The following is a 22,157-nucleotide window of genomic DNA, read 5'->3' on the forward strand; positions in this document are numbered from 1 at the left end:
GGGTTTGCCACTATGGATTTTTGTTTTGTTTCATTTTCATTTTTCATTGAAACAGTCAAGTTAATTTCTCTGTGAAACACAGTCTGGATTTAACTAGTCCCAAGATACATTATGTTCTTCCAAACTGAAGTTATAAAATTCAATTTTACAATCACAGTGGACAGTGTCACATGTACCAAATTTTTGGGGTGCACTTTTACAATATTCATCACTGTGCATTCGTATTACTAGTTTTAGTCAAATCGAAATTAAAATGGCATTTTTGTTTAAAAGTAATTTGCTATCTCGACTATATCACTGTTTAGATAAACTTCTTCTTTGCCTGAAACCTCCAAGTTCTTATGATTGCAATATAGAAGCTTGTTTAATCTAAGTGTTTTGGCTAAGGAGGAGACTTAATTATTGGGGCAGGAGGTTGGGGTGTCTATTTTGCTATGCCTTTTGAAAACTCTGAATTTGGGTAAAACTTAATGCAGCAGCTCATTTCAGGACTGTAGGCTTAGTTTTATGCTCTGAATTTATATGCAGATAATCCTTTGATTCTGATACTGATCCCATTTTGAGAGTGAGCTGTGCTGCGTAGGCTATGGGGAAGGAGCGATGTAGGGGGGTAACACCCTAAAATCAAGGCTGCTGTGTTGTGGTTAGCCTCCACGTTAGTCTGAGCATCACTGCTACTGTCTGGGTTTGAAATATATAGAATTTGGCAGCTTTTTTTTCCAAGCATGTCATGGTTTTCAAGTGTGAAAACACTGGTTTTTCTCCACACTTTCCCCTTACAGTTTTCCTCTGCAGTTTGGTTAGTGTTTGCTGCTGTGACATTTTCCTTGTTGCCAGCCCCGCTCCCTGGCCTGTGATGAAACCAAAAAGATGTTAGTGAGTCAAATACCTTCCAAGCTATAGTTTTTATCTTCCACATAGTTTTGTTCTCCTCTCCAGACTCCTTATAGGAGTGTAGGAGTGTAAGGCTCATGGCTCTTGGACCAGGATGTTCAGAAATGACGTTGTGAGGGTGTTGGGTTTTCGGCGGGGGGGAGGGGGGGGGTGTGGGGGGGTGGTGGTGGTGTACTGTTTAATGTAGTTCATATAGACTGATAGGGGGGAATGCCCCAGCTGCTGAAAAACCTGAAGGCAAACCTAGTGTTGTTGTCTTGCCTGCTTCTGTGGTGAGTCAGCTGTGAGACACAAATCAAAAGGAATGAATTCAAATGTTCATGGAACTACCTGTTGTCTCTGCCCGCTCCTAAGACAAGACAGCATCTCAACCCGGAGGATTTGAGTGGGGTATAAAAAACTGACAAAGGTCAAAGGGACTAGCTTTGTGCTGTAAAAATAAAATAAAATTTTATGGATGAGTCTGTCAGAATCAGTGACCAACTTTGACCGTAACCATACCTTGAACATTTAAGAGATTTTTAAAGTTATTCAAGACAGAAAGGCACCTCAGAAATTGGAGATTGTTCCATACTGTAAACACACTCGGTAACCAATTGGCTGATCTTTTTTATTGCAGTCAAGGAATCTTTAGAGGTATTACCAGCAGTGGTGGCAACCAACTCATGTGCACTTAAATAGAAAGCCATTAGAAGTACTTTCCGTACTTTTGTTTAACCTATAGATTACCAGTAGTTTAATGTATCTCGTGTCCTGTTTACCAAAGATTCTATTTTTATTTTTTATTTTTTTATTTTTTTTTAGAAGAAGCATAGTAAATACTTGTTTTTATCTTGAGCCTTGTCCATTTGAATTTAACTTAAATGTGGTTGCTGACTGTATCTTAAGCTGCAGGACTAAAGTTGACATAGATTTCTGTTTAATACCACTTAAAATAAGTGGTCCATTTGTCAAAAGTGTTTATGAAAGGATATGAAGGAGGTATGTATAGTCCTGGTTACACAAATGATTTTTTTGTTTAAGAAGTCACCAAAAAAAAGGTGATGGAAGATGTCATTTTTTGAAAAAAGAAAATTGGTTTCTTGCAGGCAGAATGAATTCATGCAGGAGCTTCTTGGTGTTTGTCTGCCAGTGCTGTGCTGTCACACGTACTTGAACGCTCCTGTAACTGATGTGGACAAACTTTGTGTCAAGTTTTGTTTAGGTGGCATCTGTTTCAGTTTAAAATGTCAGGTTCAAGTGGGAATGAATAGTAAATATTTCTTTAAAGCATCAAGAAATATGAAAGCTTACTGGTGATCTAAGAAAATTTTTTTATATACTTATACTCTGCTGTTTAAATAGATAGACTAAACAGGAATTTCAAAGATAATGGTGTTCCCATATCTTAATGGAAATTACTGATTTGTTATCTGATATATTGATATTCTAGTTTATACGGAACCATGTGACATAATTGTTGAGATCATATAAGGATCACTGCCTAAAAATTTCATAAAGGTGTCGGCAGTTAGTAACACTTAAACGGCATCTAAGCACACTCTATTTCAGTGACAATTTCAATAAAAAAGGAAGTAATAGTCTGAGAGGTTTCTAAGGTTCATCTTTCATGTAATGAAGGATTATTGGGAAGGAAATAATTTTAAAAAAGACACCTTCTTTTGATACTATAGTACTTGGATCTGAGTTGAGGCTTCATTACCACACATAAGTGCTTCTGACTAACAACTGAAGTTGTTTGACAATAAATGTGACATCGCTTTATGTCAAGAGCTTAACTGTTCATAAAGCATATTTAGATGGAAAATATTAAAGTGTTCTGGTTTTGAATATTGACTTCAGTTTTCTTAAGTTAATGCATTAATTCTAAGTCAAGGTATATACAGTTTGGATGGAGTTCCCATTTTAGTACACTTTTCATTATTACTGATTTATAGTTTTTGTCAATTTTTTATATATACATTGCTTTTCTTTCTATCACTTCAGTGTAATGTCAGTATTTTCATGTTTTGTTATTGTATTTTTGTCAGAACTGATCTCATTAAAATTCAGGGGGTTTTGTTTTCTTGGTCTTTATGTATAGGCAGTTTGTCTGTAATTCATATGTTGGGGGCATCAATGGAGTGCCCAGATATTGGCTGCCTTCAGTGTAATTACTTCAGGTTTTTTCATATTTTTAAAAGTTTGTGAATTCCTTCTTTTTGGTCCTGCTGTTCATTTTCAGTGTTCAGTAAACAACTACAGATATAGTTGTATGTGCTAATAACCCCTTTTTGAAAATACAAAAATGGTGAATAATCCCCACAGTAATTTGAAAGATGAAATACCAGTAAGATATTTTTAGCTTAAAACAAGAGGTCATGAAATGTGTTAATGTTTTCATTATGTTGGTGGAAATAATAGAAAACAAGACAATCAGAAATTTCCTCCTCTGGAATCAGTTACAAGTAAAATCACTTTATAGCAAAGATGGTGTTTATTTTGTAAATTTAGAGCTAAGTGTTACTGAAGACGTGAAATCAGTGTGGCAATCACTGCTTAGCATCTCAGTTTATATGCAAAATGGAGAAATTCTTTGGAGAATAGCTTTTTAAGACTTACAGGTATATTTTACTTTTGAAAATAGTTTCATTGGAAATTAGTTGCTCACTAATACAATATTTGAAATAGTTTTTGTTTTAAAATACTTATGTATTTTGAACATTGAGGGAAATTGCTACAGTGGAATTTTTTTTTAAATTGAGACAAAGCAACTTGGTATGTAAATATATGCAGTGAAATTAGTACATTAAAAATGGGGAGGGAAATATCACTTTTAAGAGCACGAGAATTTGTTGTTTTGTTTTGTTTTTTAAAAAAAACCTTGATCTGCTATTTTTCTGCAAATTCTGATGATCAGGTTTCTAACTGTATTGTGTCTTTAGGAAGTAAAAAATTATGTCTTTGTGCATTTGGTGTCAACCCTGGGAGAAACTTCTGAAACATTTTATTTGTAACCACTGCAGTGGAGGAGCGCTGAGATGCTTGCTTAGGTGTATATGATTTATGTTAACTCTTAACAGTCTTTAAGCTTGGTATAAAAGGAATTTGCGTTTTCTTCATGTATTTAAGGTTCTTGTTACCCAAACATCACACTTACATGGCAGTGCTGGTAGAAGAATTGATTTCACATGTATGAAAATCTGACATGGCGAATATTCAATATTACAAAACTTTGAAGGATTAAGAGTTGTGGTTTTAAAGTTTTAATGATGTATTTTATATTTTAGATTCACTGCCTATGTTCAAAGGAGCCTATTCATGAAAGTAGCGCTCTCCTCCCAAAATGTCTGGAAGATTTTATTAAAAATTTGTTGTAAAGGTTAAAAGAAAAGATGTTGAATAAAGGAGAGGAGAATGAGAGCTGTTCGGTGGGAGGAATGTGCACAAATACAACTTGATCTGTCACATCGTGTAACAGGGCTACCTCCTGTCAGCAAACTTTATCAGACTTTGGAGGAGTACAAAGTAGTATGAGATTTGGAGGAATAACTTTCTTGTTTCTAACGCTTGATGACCACATGGGTCTCATTGTAGAGTAGACCTAGTTTTAATGAACGCTGGTGGGGAGTTGCTCTTGAAGGTAGCTAGTTCCTGGTTATATCTGAAATGTCTTTCTGGATAAAGGTTATAGGCTGCAATTCATTATGAAATAAATGGATGTCTTCCCCTGGATGTCTTTTATTTGCATAGCATTTACTTACAAATCTTGACCCAGGAGGCGGTGGGGAAGATGCATTGAAATAAACCTTTCTTGAAAAGAAAATAGTATTTGATGCAAAAATCATACAAAGTCTACCATCTAAAATACCTGAAGTTTATCAAAACTCTTTGCTACTATCAGTCTCTCGTTCCTTAACTTTCTAATGTATTTGTTCCTATTACACTAACGATGCTTGGTTTTTATTTCCATTGTATAGTAACTTTTTCTCTAGTTTTTCCTCTAAGTTTTATCATAAAATGAACATAGGACCTTTAATGTTTAATATTAATTAAAATAACTTCAGTTTTGTTCTTTCTCTTCTGTAAAAGGGTATCTGAAGAATTTTTACAAATTTTATCTTGGAAATTAGCTTATTCATTATGTTTAATTTTAGGAAATGGTGCTCTTGCAGAACATTCTGAAAATGTGCATATTTCAGGAGTGTCAACGGGTAAGTCATTTTTTGTAATGTTTAAATTTCATGCATGACTTAAATAGTAAATATTGAAAGCCACCTGGTATCTTATGAAGAGATATTTGGCTATAAAAATTATTACTGCCTTTTGCAGCATGTAATAAGGAATGAAGCAACTGGAACATGGAAAAATTCTCATAAGATAAAATTGATACCTGCATGCTCATGAACAGATTATGCCTTTCTAAGTGGACTGCTTAATTATTTTTCCATACAAACATTGAACTAAGAGAAAAGTTGGTTTAAGTTGAATTGATATTTTCTTTCCACAGTAAAGTTTTTGTGAAATGAAATTTATTGAAATGTAATTTTGGACAGTGCTACTATCAAATAATATAAATCCAGGAGTTATGCGTTTCACCTGATTAGATTGAAGCAGTAACTGAAACTACTGTACACTTGACTGCACAGTTTCCTTAATACAAGAAAAAAAGAATTTTAGAACTCATGAAGCTGGGAAACCATTGAGATGCTGAGAGAATATGGGGTATAAAGGCAGCACACATTGCTCAAAGGTTGCTACTTCTCTTCCAGTAAGTTGGGTCTTAGGCCTCTTCTGGACAGCAGCCACAGCTGGGTCTGTTCTGTGTTAGTGATGTGACTGTATGTCCATCGAGGCATTAAGCAATACCAGTGTATAGTCTTTGTTCTTCAGATGTTTAGCAGTGTCACCTAAACTGCTGGTGTTATGTTTAATGATAGGATACTCAGAGTATGTGCAAATGGGGAAATAAACACTCTTCTTCAGTGGGTAGAATACAAGCCTGATTCTTTCTGTAGGGAGCTGCCACTAATCCCTAGAAATAAAACTGATTTTCATACCCTTCTCCTAAAATAGGAGTCAAAACGCAAACTCGTTCTTTTTGCCAACAGCTTGCACATCTCTGTAGTTATCTTTGCAGTATCACTTCAAACATTGCATTGCTACTTGTGCACACGGTTAAGTTTTTGGATAAGTGTACAGCGATTAGATGGTCTCTGTTACACCATACTACCTTCTTTTTCCCTTTCATTGTTTGCCGCTCAAAGACTGGCAAAGGTCTAATTATAGAAGATCTTTGCTATCCATTCTTGTGCTGCACCATGAAGAATGATGCTGTTTTCAACAGTAGCGATGCAGCAAGTATCATATATAGTACATTTATGGCACATTGTAAATAATAAGTAACAGCACAGGTATTGTTGGAACAATTGTTGCTGGAATTGGATTGTACAAGATACACAGCCTAAAATCTAGCTATGCAGCTTTCGGGATATGTTTTAACAACCCTTCACCCCTTTGTTTACTGTAACAGTTGTCACAGGTCAAAATACAGGCAGAAAGGCATCTGCTGGGCAAGAGGTGAATGGAATTTTTGACTGTGCTTTCAGTACTTTGGCCAGCATGCTTGAATAGGCAGTGCCAGGAAGAGGAGAACACTGTGTACTTTCTACGCAAGATAACAGCAGCTGGTAGATAGACCTTTAACTACTGAGAAGAAAGATCCAGTGAGGACTTCTATTCAGAAATAATTTTTTTTAAAAAACCCATATATATACATACATATATATATGAAGAAGTAGTTCTAGTGGTCCTGTGTTCTAAAATAGCTTTCCAGCTGGGGAAAAATAAATACCGTACTCTTAAAGATTCTATCTTAATATGAAATGAAAATGTTTCACTGGAGAGGTTTGAGATAATGGGGATGAGGGTGGTCCGTTAAGGAAAACCAGAAGAAAGCATGTAGACAGACCCCTTGGCATTTTCCTTACAGTTTGTTGTATGTACATCTTAAATGTTAGGTGTATAAAAAATGGGGATTGATTTAGATGATTTTTGAGTTCCTCTGAAACAATCTGGGTCTCCCAAACATGTGTTCTGAACTTGCAGATGATATATTTCATCAACCATACTGAGAGGAACAATTTTGAGCAGAGTTTCTGTAAGATAGAACCAAAGACATCTGGCCTTTAGTCTTTCTAAATTCAACTTTAACTTGATGTTGAAACCAAGCAAGTGATTTTCCTGGACAGTTGCTACTGAGAGGGGATTTAAAATGAAATGATTGTCTTGATGGTAGATTTCCTGTCATGCTGCCTCTGTAAGGCTACATGACCTACCTTACTAGATTATGTTATAATAACACAGACCTCTGTGATCTTTGGTATTTATGCTTCTGCTGTATATTATATCTGCCAAGTTACGGGTACACCTTTTATGTATAAGCATGCTTTTTCTTCCAACAGCAATAACAGAATGTTGTCTCTTGTGTATAAGCTATCACTAGAGAACAAGTGTTTATGCCTTTAAAATCTGAAAAATTGAGAAATATTTTCAGGTCTGTCTTTGGGGTATGTTGCACAATAATTGTCACAACTGCAAAACCAATTACCCCTATCACCACCCCCATTTTAAAGAACTTCTACACTGGTGAAAACACTTGTTCACGGCAATTTAAAAAAAAAAGTATAATGATTCCTTTTTACTGAGCGTGTGTCTGTATTGCAGAGCAAAGGGCATTTTAAATTAAAGTCTTACATCTTGACCTGGAGGCAAAGATTCCTATGCCTTCTTCCACCGTAGTTCTCCAAATAAGACTTTCAGTGGCTCCTGAGAGTTACAAATGCAATAATTATCCTTCCTATTCATGATTTAGACTTTATCACAACATTATTCTCTTTTTACTCTAAGCTGTTTTAAACACCTTCAGATCATTTATCCAGCTGTATTCATGTCCTTACCATGTCCAATATAATGCATACCTTATCATCTTGTGGTTCACATTGAAAGCTAATTCTTTTATCTTTTCAACTAATCTCCTGGCATTACTGTGAAGATAAATCCCTAATCTCCCTCTCCCTGCTTTTCTGAAGTGACTTTTTTCCTTGACATGTTGTTCACTGTTACTACAGGTACTTTACTTCTCTAGATCTTGCTGCAGAATTTCTGCATGGGTTTCTTAATATTTTCTTGTTACAACTGACAAGTTGAATATGTACTGTAAAATTTTCATTGACTCTCTTCTGTTTACCAGTTAACATCCCATAGGTAGTTAATGGTCATGTTCTGTAATGTGGGGCAGTGAACAAATTTCAGGAAGAAGGGAGTAAAAAAACCTGTTGTACGTGTTTTTAAAAAGTCTGCAAGGGAATCCATATGTACCAGAAAACCATATGCAGAGTTTATCTTGAGAGTTTTTTTGATCTTATTTTGCACCTTAGTCTGTGAAACACCTTCAGTCCTGATTACCGTATTGCAATGTACTGAACAGAGTTATAGAAAAGTGACAAACAGAATTGGAAATAGATTTTTAATAAAATAAAGGCTCACAAAGGAGAGCATTTAAAACGGGTAGGAGATGGATGAGCATAATTGTACCAAAGAATATAGGGGAATTGAGAGGAATGTAGGCAGAGACAACATGCATATAGAAATGGTTGTGCAGGAGGGATTTGTTCCCACCCAAAAATCTTATAGCCACCAACATGAGGTTTGAAAACTTCTTGGGCATACATCACTGTGTGTCTTTGCTTCTCTATGATGCAACCCTCTTAGTTTGTTTTCTGCTTCTGCCTCAGTTGCAGACTCATCTCCTTTTTGTCTAACTACTCCAATTTTCATTCTGCTGTTTTCTTATGTATTTTTAATATTTTTAATAAATTATTCAGTTGGTTTTCCTATCATTTTAGGAACAGACATAACTGACCTGTATGACAAATGCCTGCAGGGCCACTAGCAATTGAAATTAGAAGTGCAGATTCTCTACAATTTAGTGTAAAGATGTTTGCCTCTATTGATACATTTCTGTTTTTCGCACTTGTCAGTTGAATTGTTTTTTTGATTCCCATGCCTTCTTGATGTTGCTCATGTTCTCTGTGTTTATAAACACATTAATAAAATGTATGTTACATTATATTCTTAAAAGCTTTAGAAGAAACCTCCTATTTAAGCAGAGTCAGGAATTGATTTTAAAGGGCTTGCTATTACCTTTATAAAGTAGATTCCCTTTAAAACTGTTCTATTTCAAAAGGTTACCCTTGATTTTAAAAATCTTTGAGAAATAGAATTTCTCTCAAAATGACAGCACTTCTGAAGTGCAGCTTCTATACACAGCTGATCTTGACTATTACACATTTTTTAAGCAAAAAGGAGTTTTCTGTTGTCTCCTGAGTTGTAAGCGATTTCAGTGCATGAACGTATACCAAGTGTGCAAGTTCACTTAGCTTATCTAGCTAACCTGAAGGAAGCTGTAATTCCCTTTTCAAGTCTATTCCCTTTTAGTTTTTGAACCCCCACTTTCTCATATGCACATTTCAGTTTGATTTTTCTCTCTTCTACAGTGGAAATGTGGTATTGTTCAACTTCTGTTTTAGTACCTGTGATAATTCTTGCTTCCTCATGCCCTCCTTAGTCTGCTTCTCTCTTCCCATATTGAATGGTGCTGGAAGTGGTCATATTTTGCCCTCAGCTCTTTAGTGTTAGCTTTAGTGGAAACAGAAAAATCCATTTTCTGTATAGGGATGTGGCTGGTATTGCAAACAAAGGCCAAAAAACCTGAATTAGAGTAAAACTGGAAGTTTTCATGGTGCTATGAAAATACTGCTTTGGTTATACAGGCTTTCTATGTGGAATTTCTTCCACTCAGACTCATGTAACAAGTAAAAGTTACTGCTTGTACTATTGCAGGGATTGGGTTGAGTAGATTATAGTTGTCAGGGTGCACTGTGCCAGCATAGGAGGTTGCAAAGCTAATTACATAGTAATTTACAGTTGCTAGCAGTGTTTGGAGGTTTCTATTCAACGGAGACATGCTGTACATATATTTATAGCACGCTTAAGATTTTGGAGGTGAACTTTGTAAAATTGAATGAACATATGTTGAATGGATTATTTTTATCTTTCAGTGTAAAGTTTTTCTTTGTTAGGCAAATTTAAAAGCTTCCTTAGAGGTTCTCAGTGACAAAATCTCATATGTCAGTTTGTAAATATCTAAAACCAGGTGGATGTTGTAATACTGTAAATTTCACCCGAAGGCAATTTATTTTAAGCTGAGCACTGTTTCAGTAGTAACCAAGTAGTGTGTGGAATTTGCTTGCCAACATCTGCAAACTTGCTACAAAATGCTTCATATATTCTTCCACTTTTTTGTACGTGTGTTTATTTCCAACCTGTTAAAACTACTATTCTACTTCAACGTTTAAGTGTGAATAACCATTTTTTTCCTTCCAGTCCCTCCATTTCTTGTCTGAACAGATGTATATTCAGATCATATAGGAGCAGTGTTCCAAAATATGGTGTTAGAGCACCACCTATAGGATTTGCTCAAAATTAAAACAAGAAAGTTTCCAGTGAATAGTTGATTGAATATTCAAATAAAATACCTTTCTGTATTTTCAGACTTTTATCCGTAGATATTAGGACAGGTCCTGTGTTCTATAGCTAAAGTATGTTAATACTTAACTGTGCAGCCTGAGAAGCTCTAGTAAGAAACATGTGAAAAACTATTTAAAGCAATGTTTTCTTACAGCTGTACTTGAAAACAGTAAATTTACTGAGTTTTGTTTCTAGATTTCTGTATTTAAGCTAATACAGAAAATTCAAGCATACACCAGTATTTTTGTCTTTTAATCCTTTTAAGCCTATTTTAAAACATGTGTTTGTTACGCCATATCAAAATATTTTTAGGTAATAATAATTTAAGAAAATAACTTTTTATTGTATTAGAACTAAACAATATTTTCAGGTCCCCGTAGTCTTGAAAAATTATCTTAAAAGCTTGATTGTGGATAAAAACAGAAAGAAAAAATAACCTGTGTACAAATTACATTATTACAAGTTTTGCACTATGCAGTTCATTCTTCATCATGTTTATTCACTGCATCAGTTCTGATTTGTTATTTTAATCGAATACATATTCAAAATTTTTAAGAATTCTAAAAGCTTTTGATCAGGCAATAATGAAAATGCTTCCTCATTTGTAATAATTCTTGTGTTTGAACTACTGTGTGTAACTGTGCTACCAGTAAACTTTGAGAGCTTGCAGGTTTTGGACTAGCAGTGAGGAAACTGTAAAATAAAAGTACAGAGGGCAATTATTTTTAATGTGGTTTCTGACCTCTGAAACTTCCTCATAATTTCAAGCTCTGTAGCAAGAGTATTCTGGCCTTTCTATTTATGTGAAGGTTGTAAATATGCTGTATGACAGGTGTTGGATATAAGGCTAGTAAGGGGGGAAGAAACCACCAACAAAACAAAACCACAAAACTAGGAAGTACATTACTTGAAGTAAAATCAGTAGAGCTGAAAACACTCCAGTGAAGGGAACAAGCAGCTGAGTTAAAGCTAATGCAGAAAGCTACACCTATAATAAGGTAAGAATACAAATGGCTGAGTTACTTCAGTTGCATAGAATTAGTCCTATAAATATAGGCTTTCTAGTTCATTATCAGAAATATAGTTATGCAAGTCCCTCTTAGGAATAATCTCTTGTGAACCTAACTTTTAATATTTCTAAATGAAGTGTACTGCAGTAAGTGCTCTTTGCCTTCCAAGCATTTGGAATTGTGTGTATGAAGATCATTTCCATGCCAAGGACTGGAAGCAGGTATTTAAATGTTGGCCAGGCACTGGGTCTTCCTAAAACAGGAAATTAGCTACTTGATTATTTAGCTTTAACTTATTTTTCACATTCTTGCATTTGTCAGTATAAGGTGTAAATGCATGGTTAAATTGAACTGAATCTTTGTGAAGGCTAAAAATAAAATTAGGAAATGCAAAATCTTTCACTTTAAAAAAAGATTATTCTACACAGACTTTGACAACTTTATTTTTAATCTGTAGTACTGATTGACATTAGTATAAACTTCTGCACTGGCAACATTGGAAAACATCTTTCAGCTGACGTGTTTCATTATTAACTCCTTTAGACCTTGTTCTTATTGCTACATCATCTAACTTAGTGTGATATTTTCCCTGATTAGTCCTGATTGATTTTTTTTCTTTTTTTTTTTTTTTACTGGCTTTTAAAAAAATGGAATTAATCAAATTGCTTTCAATATATATGTATCTTTTAGCTTGTGGAGATATTCCAGAACAAATCCGATCACCAAGTGGGACAATCACAAGTCCAGGGTGGCCCTCTGAGTATCCTGCCCGAATCAACTGTAGCTGGTACATCCATGCAAACCCAGGGGAGATCATTACTATAAGGTAAGAGTGCTCTTGTATTAACAACACGGGTTGAAGAAGTACTGACTAGACGTTTTTAACTGTCTCTTGTGTATATACCAATTTTCTCTTCCTTCCTGTAAATGTAGGATTTCTGTTTTGTCTGTTTTCTGCCTTTCCTTTTACCTGATTTGCTCTCACAGCCATGTAGCATTTGTTTTCAACTGGAGAATTGGCAACTAGAAAAAGTTTCTGTGTGCTCATGTTTTTAATTTCTTTTTAATGTCTCTGAAATACAGAATTTTGTATTAAAAAATGTGTAGGGGAGATTCTGTAATGCTTCATTGATGAAGTCTCATGGTGAGCTTAAAAATGACGGGGTACAAATAGTAAATCAATAGACATTAATGCAGTCTTGGAAATGCTAAGTTTTGGTGCAGGGAGCTTCTCAGAGTTTCACCTATCTTGTAGCTTTTCTAAAGTAATGTAAAAAAGTTGATCATAGGCTTAAGTTCTCATCAGTTCATTCCGCATTACTGCCACAAGGGAAATGTAGACTTGTTTTAGCATCAAGATACAAATTAGTAGTGCTTCATAGGCTGATCGTGAAACTGCATTAGCTGCAGATTTACTTGAGTTTCCAGTACAAACTTGCTGACCTAAGAAGCAGCTCTTCATTATGAAGTATTTGCTTTGACATCAGTTACTCATTTAAAGTACTCCTTTTTAATTGAAACAATTTTTCTACTAGATATTAAAACGGCATAAATGCAATATAAAGTAGGTAGAACTGGTCTGTGTTCCATGTCTACTAGAATGCTTTCTGAACTTTTTCATACTGTTTATTTTTAATAAAACTTTTTTTTTCCTCTTGCATTGTTTTCTACCATTCATACATTTCGCATTTCATTTCTGGTTTACTGCCTTGTTGTCTGTACAGACCTGTTTTGTCCAGACTGTCTTCACTTCACACTTCATTACCCAGACAGCATGTGTTGATATAGCTGTAGCCATACCGTAACATTCCATGACATACCTGTTGGGTAACTGAATAGAGCAGATAAGAGAAAATCTTATCTGAAATCATAGTTTTGAACAATTTAGCTGTATTTATAATGTCAAGTCAGATCATTGGCTAAGTGCAGCATTAGCTAAAGTTCTGATGAAATTTGGGTTAAATACAACCACTTAGTAGTATATGAAAGTCATTAAATGAGACTCATAAAGACAATTTCATGAACAGAGTTTTTTGTTAGTTTTTAGTTGAAGGCTTAATGTGTTTTTTGTAGAAAAACTGAGCTTCTTTAAGTAGTGGATACAATATTTTGGTTAACGGAATGAATTCTTGCTGCCCTCATAACATAAAAGTATCATCACCACAAGGTTAAATCCTATTTTTACATGGGTAGAGAACCTGTTTTCTTTATTTCAGACAAAAAAACCCTTACAACTAATTTCCATTTTTATGAGTACTAATTCATCAGCTTGGTTGTGTAACATCCAGTTCAGTAGCAATTTTGACCTTTTTTTTTCTTTTTCAGCTTTCAAGATTTTGATGTTCAAGGATCACGACGATGCAGCTCAGATTGGTTAACAATTGGAAGCCACAAGAATATTGAAGGCTATAGAGCATGCGGCTCCTCCATTCCTTCACCGTACATCTCTTCACAGGATCATGTTTGGATCAGATTTCATTCAGATGATAGCATCTCCAGAAAAGGCTTCAGATTAGCCTACTTTGCTGGTATGTTTCAAATGATGCCTAGTACAGTTTTATGGTTTCATTTTTTATTTCCTGTTCACGGATATGTATAATATATGTATTTTATGTAGTCAATTCAAGGCTTATTAAAATCAGGGAAAATATACATTGTGTAAAGTATTTTGATCCCATGCACAGCTTAAATATTCTAAGTGGGATTCAGTGATTACAGTAATAAGCAGAGTGAATGATTTTTGGGAGGAAGAAAGTTCACTACTAATACTAGGCAACTAGAATTTGTTCTACCATAGTTTAAGAATTGAAATATTATCATCAGATTAAAATTAGTTTGTTAAAATAGTTGGGTACACTTCTGAGTACCATAAATATCACAGAATCACAGGAATCGTCTAGGTTGGAAAAGACCTTGAAGATCATCCAGTCAACCATTAACCTAACATTGGCAGTTTCCAACTACACCATATCCCTCAGCGCTATGTCGACCCGACTCTTAAACACCTCCAGGGATGGGGACACCACCACCTCCCTGGGCAGCCCATTCCAATGCCTAATATGGCAAGAGAGAGAAGAAACGACAAGGGTTTTTTTACATTTCTCATAGAAATTGCATAATTTTTTTTTCCATTTCCCATTTCCATCTTTAAGAAAAACAAACAAAAAAACCCCCTATATTAATACTCTAGCCAAGTACAAACATGCACATGCAGAATTTTTCTTGAACAATTCAAGTATGCGATAAAACTAGTTACCAGTAGTGATAGTTTGAGGCTGTTTTGTAGGCAATTCTTGCTCTAAGTAGCTTTTGCCAAGAGAGAGGAGGAAGGAATGGGTAAAGACTAGTTTCAATTTTTTTTCTGGCCTTAAGAGGTATTACAGTTTTATGTAATAGCATGATTAGGGTGTTCTACATCCTGATCAGCCCAAATACTGGATTAGATTCTTCTTTCTTTCCGTGATGGTTTCACATTCTCTTGTTCCCTCCCTGCGTATGCCTGTATCCACTCTCTGGTCTGCTGTGAATCTGCGTACCAACTTTTAACTCCTCTCCTTCGTAAAACAATTCATACTCTTACACCTATTCACCCATCTTCAAAACTATTCCACAAAGATTCCATAAAATGTCCCCTGATCTCCTCTAGCCTAAACTGTATTTGCTCTTGTTCTGTATTCTTCAGTCTTTCTACCTAATGGCTTCCTCCACCCTGTCAGAGTCTTTCACAAACCTGAAGTTTCAAGGTGGGCTTATCCCTCTCTATCACCTGTTTTCAAGCCTACAAAAAAAGTTCCCTCTAAGGTTCAGCTCCTTGTAGTTTAGCAAGTCTTGGAGAGAAGTAATACAGCCTTGCGTTTGATGCTGGCTCAGCTTTCAGGGCAATGTTCTACCTGAGTTTTGCTTACTGTCTCACCTAAAAAGATGATGGAGATGGGGAGGAAAGCCACTGTTGAATCAGTCATCGTCTCTTACTGTTTCTGCTAACTGCCCACACACACACTGTTATCCTGTGTGAGGCATCAGCTTCTGCCCTGTTTATCATCGTTCTCCTCATAGGCACAGAGGGAAGGCAGCATTCCTGCCTGAGGGACTTTGAGAAGGAAGGACATTTTGGATGAGGATGTGGAATGGGCAGGGGAGGCAAGCTACAGTCTCAGTAGAGTTTTTCTGAAAATCCTTTCCTCTCTCTTCCTCCAATCTTGAAATAATTTCATTTTGTAACCCCTCTTGGAAGAATCTGTAACATTTTCAACAATAAGCAATTTTTTCTGTTACTTGATTTCTTGTTAGTGTCGTACAGTAGTACTTAGTTTAGAGTACTTAAGACTTTAATCCGATGTTTTTAAATTTGTTTTTTAAGAAAATTGTGGTTTTTTGGGGTGGTAGTGGTGGTTTGTTTTTTAAAAAGTGAACCTTACTGAAACTTTGGTTTGAGTTTGGTCACTATGTTTCATATGATACTTAGGAACTATTTCACTGTCGAGGTGGAAGTGTAGTGTTTCAGTGATCAGAGTAGTCTTCTAATGTTGTAAACTGACCTGTGTATAGGAGAAGAGTTGACAAATCTGCTTTAATAATCATCCAATTGTTTCTGGTTTTGAGTATGAAAAGGAGACTCCTGAAATACTAACAACATTCTTGCTATACATTCAACTGTGTCATTATACTGATCGATTTCTTCTCATTAGCATTATGCAGCAGTGCTCAGTTCAATGCCTCAATAGACTATTTAACTCAGTCTTGTTAAGGCTACTCTCAAAGGTGGCATGTGATCTTAGAAAAAGGGGAAGAATAGTAGTACTTTAGTTACATGGATGCAAGTTAAACCTACTTGTGCTGGAATGATAGAAACAGTATAGATTACAGGCACAAAAGGACCATTAGGGAGCCACGTGTTTAAAATCTGATGTGGAAGATAGGCCATGTGAATTGTTTGAGTTAATTCTTGTTTAAAGTAAATAATATCTTCCAGGTAAGTATTCATATTTCATTTTAAGCAAACAAAGAAATAACAAAAAAAGCATTACAGTTAGGAACGGTACTTGACTAGAAGGTAAATTTTGTGTCATGTCACTTGCCTGCCTTCCCTCTTTCTTCCACCACTCTTAATTTATGAGCCTCTTTAATTATGGGCATCAGAATGGGACAGAGTTTACTAATGGTGATGTACAGTGGAAAATAGAGTTAATAAAAGTACAGAGGTCTATGTTTACTGTAAATGCATGAAAGGATTGTGTTAGTCCTTTGGCTACAACTGCACATGGGTTTTGCTAGTTATCTTGTACTATCCTGAAGTCTTTTGTGGTACAGCTTCCAAAGATAGTCTTACTTCGTACATCTCATTATTTTATGACACTAATTTTTGATTCGTACGTAAACTTTCCTGATGTAATGACTTCACGATTGGTGATTAAAAATGTTAAATCAGGATCAAGCAGGCAGCTCTTTTCTGGGATGTTTAAAAGCCTGCAGAAGTAAGAGCTTAGGTTGAAATTCTATCCTGTTTTGTTACTACAATATTGCAACTAATATCTACGACTCCATGTTACAGCTTTCTACTCAACCTTTTCCAGGTTTTGCAAGGTAGAAGCATTGAGCTAGAGTATAGTCAGTACTTGAATAAGTTCAATTACTCTTCTTATGCATATTCTACTATATTGCCCTCCACCTATGGAGCACAGTCATTCAATTTAGGCAGGACAAGTCTAGTAGTTCAGTTTTGCAAGTTTCAAATTCAAGGCCAAGGTTCTAAGTATTTGCCATATTAATATCATGAACAATGTGTATGTGTTTGAGTGTATAATATATCGATAAAAATACATATAGATCTATATATGTAACAGAACAAGAAAATCGTATAATAAAACTTAATCACTGGCAGCACATACCTTTTGCTCTCCTTTCACTCTGTTAGCAAATTCCTTGACTGAAACACTCTTCAGCAGTGGTTATAACATTTATCACTCTTGCTGGTTTCATTTTTTCCTGCATTCATTTTTAAAAAACCTTAGCATTTGTGAATTTTAAAAATGCTGACATTGCACCTTTAAAAAAAAAATATTATTTCAAGGTAGAGTGTTTCTTTTCTAAGATACTGAAATAGCAAAAAGGAGAACAGAGGTGTGATATGACTTGACCTATCACAGCAGATTAGTTGCAGCAAGGGAAATTCAGGCTAGATATGAGGACTTCTATCACTTTGTGTGGTGAAGCACTGGAACTTTGAAAATATTTGATTGGACAAGGCCCAAATCAAACTTCAATTAGCCTTGCTTTGAGCAGGTGATTTGATTAGGTGACCTCCAGAGATCCATTCCAATCTGAATTGTTCTCTTGTAAAACAAGATAGAACCCACTTCTCCTGAGAAAGTCCATACTTGGCAGTAAGTTCCTCATGCTGTCTTTCTTGTTCCATTTTTTTAAAACCCTATGTATAGTGGTATTTAGATTTAGTATATATTTGCTAATTTATTTCCCAAATTAGTTCTGTGTAGGTCCATCTGCATTGCAGATTTTTGAATTGTTTTGGAGGAATGACCGCAGCAGTTTGTTTTATAGCAAATTTTACAGTCTATACCGTGTTTTTTAGAAATTGCAGTGATCTTAAATGTTACAGCGGTATTTGACTCAGCTAAGCCGTTGCAGAGCTAAAATATCTTTCTTCCCAGCTTGCTTCCCATGTGTTTAACATGGTTGGAACTCTAATAAATGAAGGGCTGAAAAAAATATTTTTGATCTTACAATTGTGGTAGTATCCAGTAGACCACATTTTCTTAAAAAAAAAAAAAAAACACCCAAAACAAAACAAAAACACCACCCACCCACCCTGCCCACTTCCATGTTTTCTACACCACTATGTGGATCCTTAACTTTTAAAGTATAATTTTCTCTTCAGGCAAGCATGTGTTTCTAGATTTGCTACACCTCTCCCCTTAGTTGCTGGAGGAGAGGTGGGAGCAGTGGGAAGAGGTGAGGAGAGAGGTTTCTCTTCGGTTGGTTGGTAATAGGTAATCTTCCACCGTCATCTTCTCTCTTACCATAGATACTTTGGTACAAAGTAGGAACCTACGAAGACAGGAGAGAGGTCTGGCTGCTTTTACAAGGAAAAATTTGAGGAGGTAACCGGTACTGCAGGACAAAATATTTCTGTATTTTGAGTGATAGAGGAGAGAAACAGTGTTTTTCTGACTTATTTTTAGCACCTCAGAAGCCAGATTTTTCAATCAGTGTAAATGAGCATTATTTTCTTGCTTGGGTTAAAGTTATTTGACTGAAAGCAGCTAAGGTTGAGGCTTATGCTGATGAGCTAACAGAATTTCAACTTGAAAAAACTGTTTTATCTTGAAACTTACTTGAAGTTGTGATAATTTACAAAGACTTTAAATAGTTGTTTTGCCATTTTGAACTAGCTGGTGCAGCGAATAAATATGACGCAAACCATAAAGTGCTAAATTCTAAAAAGATACTTTTTATAATTTCTTTTGTTTTCTTTCAGGGAAATCTGATGAACCAAATTGTGATTGTGACCAGTTTCATTGTGCTAATGGGAAGTGTATTCCAGAAAGTTGGAAATGTAATAATATGGATGAATGTGGAGATAACTCAGATGAAGAAATCTGTGCCAAAGCTAATCCTCAGACAGCTTCTTCCTTTCAACCTTGTGCTTACAATCAGTTCCAGTGTCTTTCTCGCTTCACCAAGCTTTACACTTGCCTTCCAGAATCTTTAAAATGTGATGGTAACATTGATTGTCTTGACCTAGGAGATGAAGTAGACTGTCATGTGCCAACATGTGGGCAGTGGTTAAAATACTTTTATGGTACTTTCAGTTCTCCCAATTATCCTGACTTCTATCCACCTGGAAGCAACTGCACCTGGCTGATAGACACTGGTGATCATCGCAAAGTAATTTTGCGATTCACTGATTTTAAACTTGATGGTACAGGTTACGGAGACTATGTCAAAATATATGATGGATTAGAGGAGAATCCACGGAGGCTGTTGCGTGTGCTAACAGCATTTGACTCTCATGCTCCCCTCACAGTTGTTTCATCCTCAGGACAGATAAGAGTGCATTTTTGTGCTGACAAAGTGAATGCTGCAAGAGGATTCAATGCCACCTATCAAGTAGATGGCTTCTGTTTGCCCTGGGAAATCCCATGTGGTGGAAATTGGGGTTGCTACACAGAGCAGCAACGCTGTGATGGCTACTGGCACTGTCCAAATGGAAGGGATGAAACCAACTGCACCATGTGCCAAAGAGATGAGTTTCCCTGCTCTCGAAATGGTGTTTGCTACCCTCGTTCAGATCGCTGCAACTACCAGAATCATTGCCCTAATGGGTCAGATGAAAAAAATTGTTTCTTCTGTCAGCCAGGAAACTTTCATTGTAAAAACAACCGCTGTGTGTTTGAGAGCTGGGTTTGTGATTCTCAAGATGACTGTGGTGATGGCAGTGATGAAGAGAATTGCCCAGTCATTGTGCCCACTAGAGTAATAACTGCAGCTGTCATTGGGAGTCTTATCTGTGGATTGCTGCTTGTCATTGCACTGGGATGTACTTGTAAATTGTACTCACTCAGGATGTTTGAGCGAAGGTAAGTAGAACAGATGGCCTTGAGAACTTAAATTTTTAAAGTACTTTCATATCTTCTATTGTTATACTTGAAACATTTTTATTGACATATGGTTATTGTTGCATGTGATTTCTAAAGGCATTGTTACTTCTTCTTTTACAGTAAAAAGGTTAGTTGGGAATAGAAGTATTCTGATCACTTAACTATTGAAAGTTAAGCCTTCAAAAAGAAAGTGTGGAAAATCTGCATTTCTGCAATTAAATATCTCAAGTCTATATTTAACAGCATGTTTATTCTATTGTAGACTATCTCATACCAGGATTACACGTTCTTCAATTTTTATAAAATAATATAAGCATCTTTCATGGTGCCTTTTATATTTAGTCCATGCTTTTGGGTTTTTTTAAAGGAATTTATTGTTAGGTTGATTTTGTTGTTTGTGTCTCAGCTGGACAGACCCATAGGAATGACTGCAAGGATTTACTGTATATTCTTTGTCAATTAAATTAATAAAACTTCATCTGCTGAAATTTATTATTTCAGATTATAATAGTCTGATGTAGTTCTAAAATTATATCTTATACACATTGTAAGTGTTATGTATTATAAAATTTATTTTCTCTTTGAAAGATCATTTGAAACTCATTTGTCAAGGGTTGAGGCTGAACTGTTAAGAAGAGAAGCTCCTCCATCCTATGGACAGTTAATTGCCCAGGGTTTAATTCCACCAGTTGAAGATTTTCCTGTTTGTTCACCAAATCAGGTAAGATTCCAAAATAGCAGACAGACCACTTAAATTTTAAGGAGACTGAAATAAAGATATTTTAACTTTCATCTGCATTTTCTTATTCTATAACATTTTCTTTTCTTCCTTTCATGCCAATACTATTATACTAAGGATTAGCAATGGGACAAAATCATGATACAGCAGCACCACAGCCAGCGATTCACCCTATAGAATCCCTCTTGCATGAAAAGTAATAGATTGGTAGATCTGGTTGTATGTTCTGTATGCATGTTGCTGTATAAATTAAGACTGCAAGCTAGCACCTTGAAATTTGGGAAAGAAGAATTGAGACTTCTAATACAAAATGGTAGTTCATATCCCCTGTGTATATGTTTTTAGGTACGATAGTGCCCACTATGCATAGATGATGGCAAAGGCAAGGCTGTAACACCACATAAAATTAACAGGAATGACTAACAAAGTAAAAGCTAGTAAATGGGAGTTAATAGTGTCTAGCCATCTTGATTCTCAGATGGATTATGAGCACATTTCTTATTTGATTGATGAATGAGCTTCTACCAAAACAACTTTTTCATTTTAAAATAAATGGCTTACAGTTATAACGCTTTTGTGAAATAGAAGAAAAGTCTCAGTTTAGGAATCCCGCTGTGGTGCTGTATTATGGTTGGCATCTTGTATTGTGTGTTGCAGTTAATACAGCAAAGTTTATTGTTAGCTAATATTGCTGAGCATGTAAGAAAATACATACACAAGACCACAAGAAGAGGAATTGTTTTTTTATTTTGAACAGAACGATTTCATTACACTTATTCTGCCATAGATGTAACTTATTTTTTCACATACACATCTTCACAAGCAGCATCTGTGATCTGTCACAAAGGATTTTGCAGAGAAAAAGAGGAAAATATGTTGCAGTTTCCATGAAAGACTTTGAAAACAGAAAGAAGACATTGTGAAATATTTCAGTAGTTAGATTAGCACTAAAATTTATTAATGAGTTTATTAATGAATGCCTATAATGACCACTGTAGAATCCCTCATTCTTATTGGATGGGTTATCATGGTTATAATAAAGATCAGTATGTTTCTGTTCAAAAACAATTCTGTGCTTTTACAAATTTGGCTTGCCTGTCCTCTTTTCCAAAATTAAGCTTCACCAGTTTGTGATGCAGCTGTGCTCACAAGCCTCTTGAGGTAGGGTTAGGTCACAAAAGACTGTTAAGACAGTGCAGTTGTCATGCCCAGATGTGTAAGTCCTCTGGTACAGGTAGCTTGGAACAAACTAATATTAGCTGGATTTTCAAGGTTGGGTAGCAGTCCCTCCAGTAGCCTTTGAAAGTAAGGCTACTGAACATATGT

At 35.6% G+C, this 22,157-nt stretch overlaps 1 protein-coding gene across 3 annotated transcripts in view; it reads left to right on the forward strand.

Moving 5' to 3' along the window:
* The window catches only part of LRP12 (LDL receptor related protein 12), a 50,616-nt gene that overhangs the window by 23,944 nt on the left and 4,515 nt on the right, over positions 1-22,157 (forward strand). Inside the window, exons 2-6 of one of the 3 annotated variants that reach the window (XM_074812095.1) lie at positions 5,031-5,087; positions 12,165-12,300; positions 13,800-14,002; positions 18,970-20,071; positions 20,705-20,813. In XM_074812095.1, coding sequence (XP_074668196.1) covers positions 5,031-5,087; positions 12,165-12,300; positions 13,800-14,002; positions 18,970-20,071; positions 20,705-20,813 — 1,607 coding nt within the window. Of the gene's footprint in view, positions 1-5,030; positions 5,088-12,164; positions 12,301-13,799; positions 14,003-18,969; positions 20,072-20,680; positions 20,814-22,157 lie in introns of all 3 variants that reach the window. The other 2 variants (XM_074812008.1, XM_074812152.1) reach the window with 2 other exon arrangements.

This window comes from Strix aluco, chromosome 1 (genome assembly GCF_031877795.1).
Source record: "Strix aluco isolate bStrAlu1 chromosome 1, bStrAlu1.hap1, whole genome shotgun sequence".
NCBI lineage: Eukaryota > Metazoa > Chordata > Aves > Strigiformes > Strigidae > Strix > Strix aluco.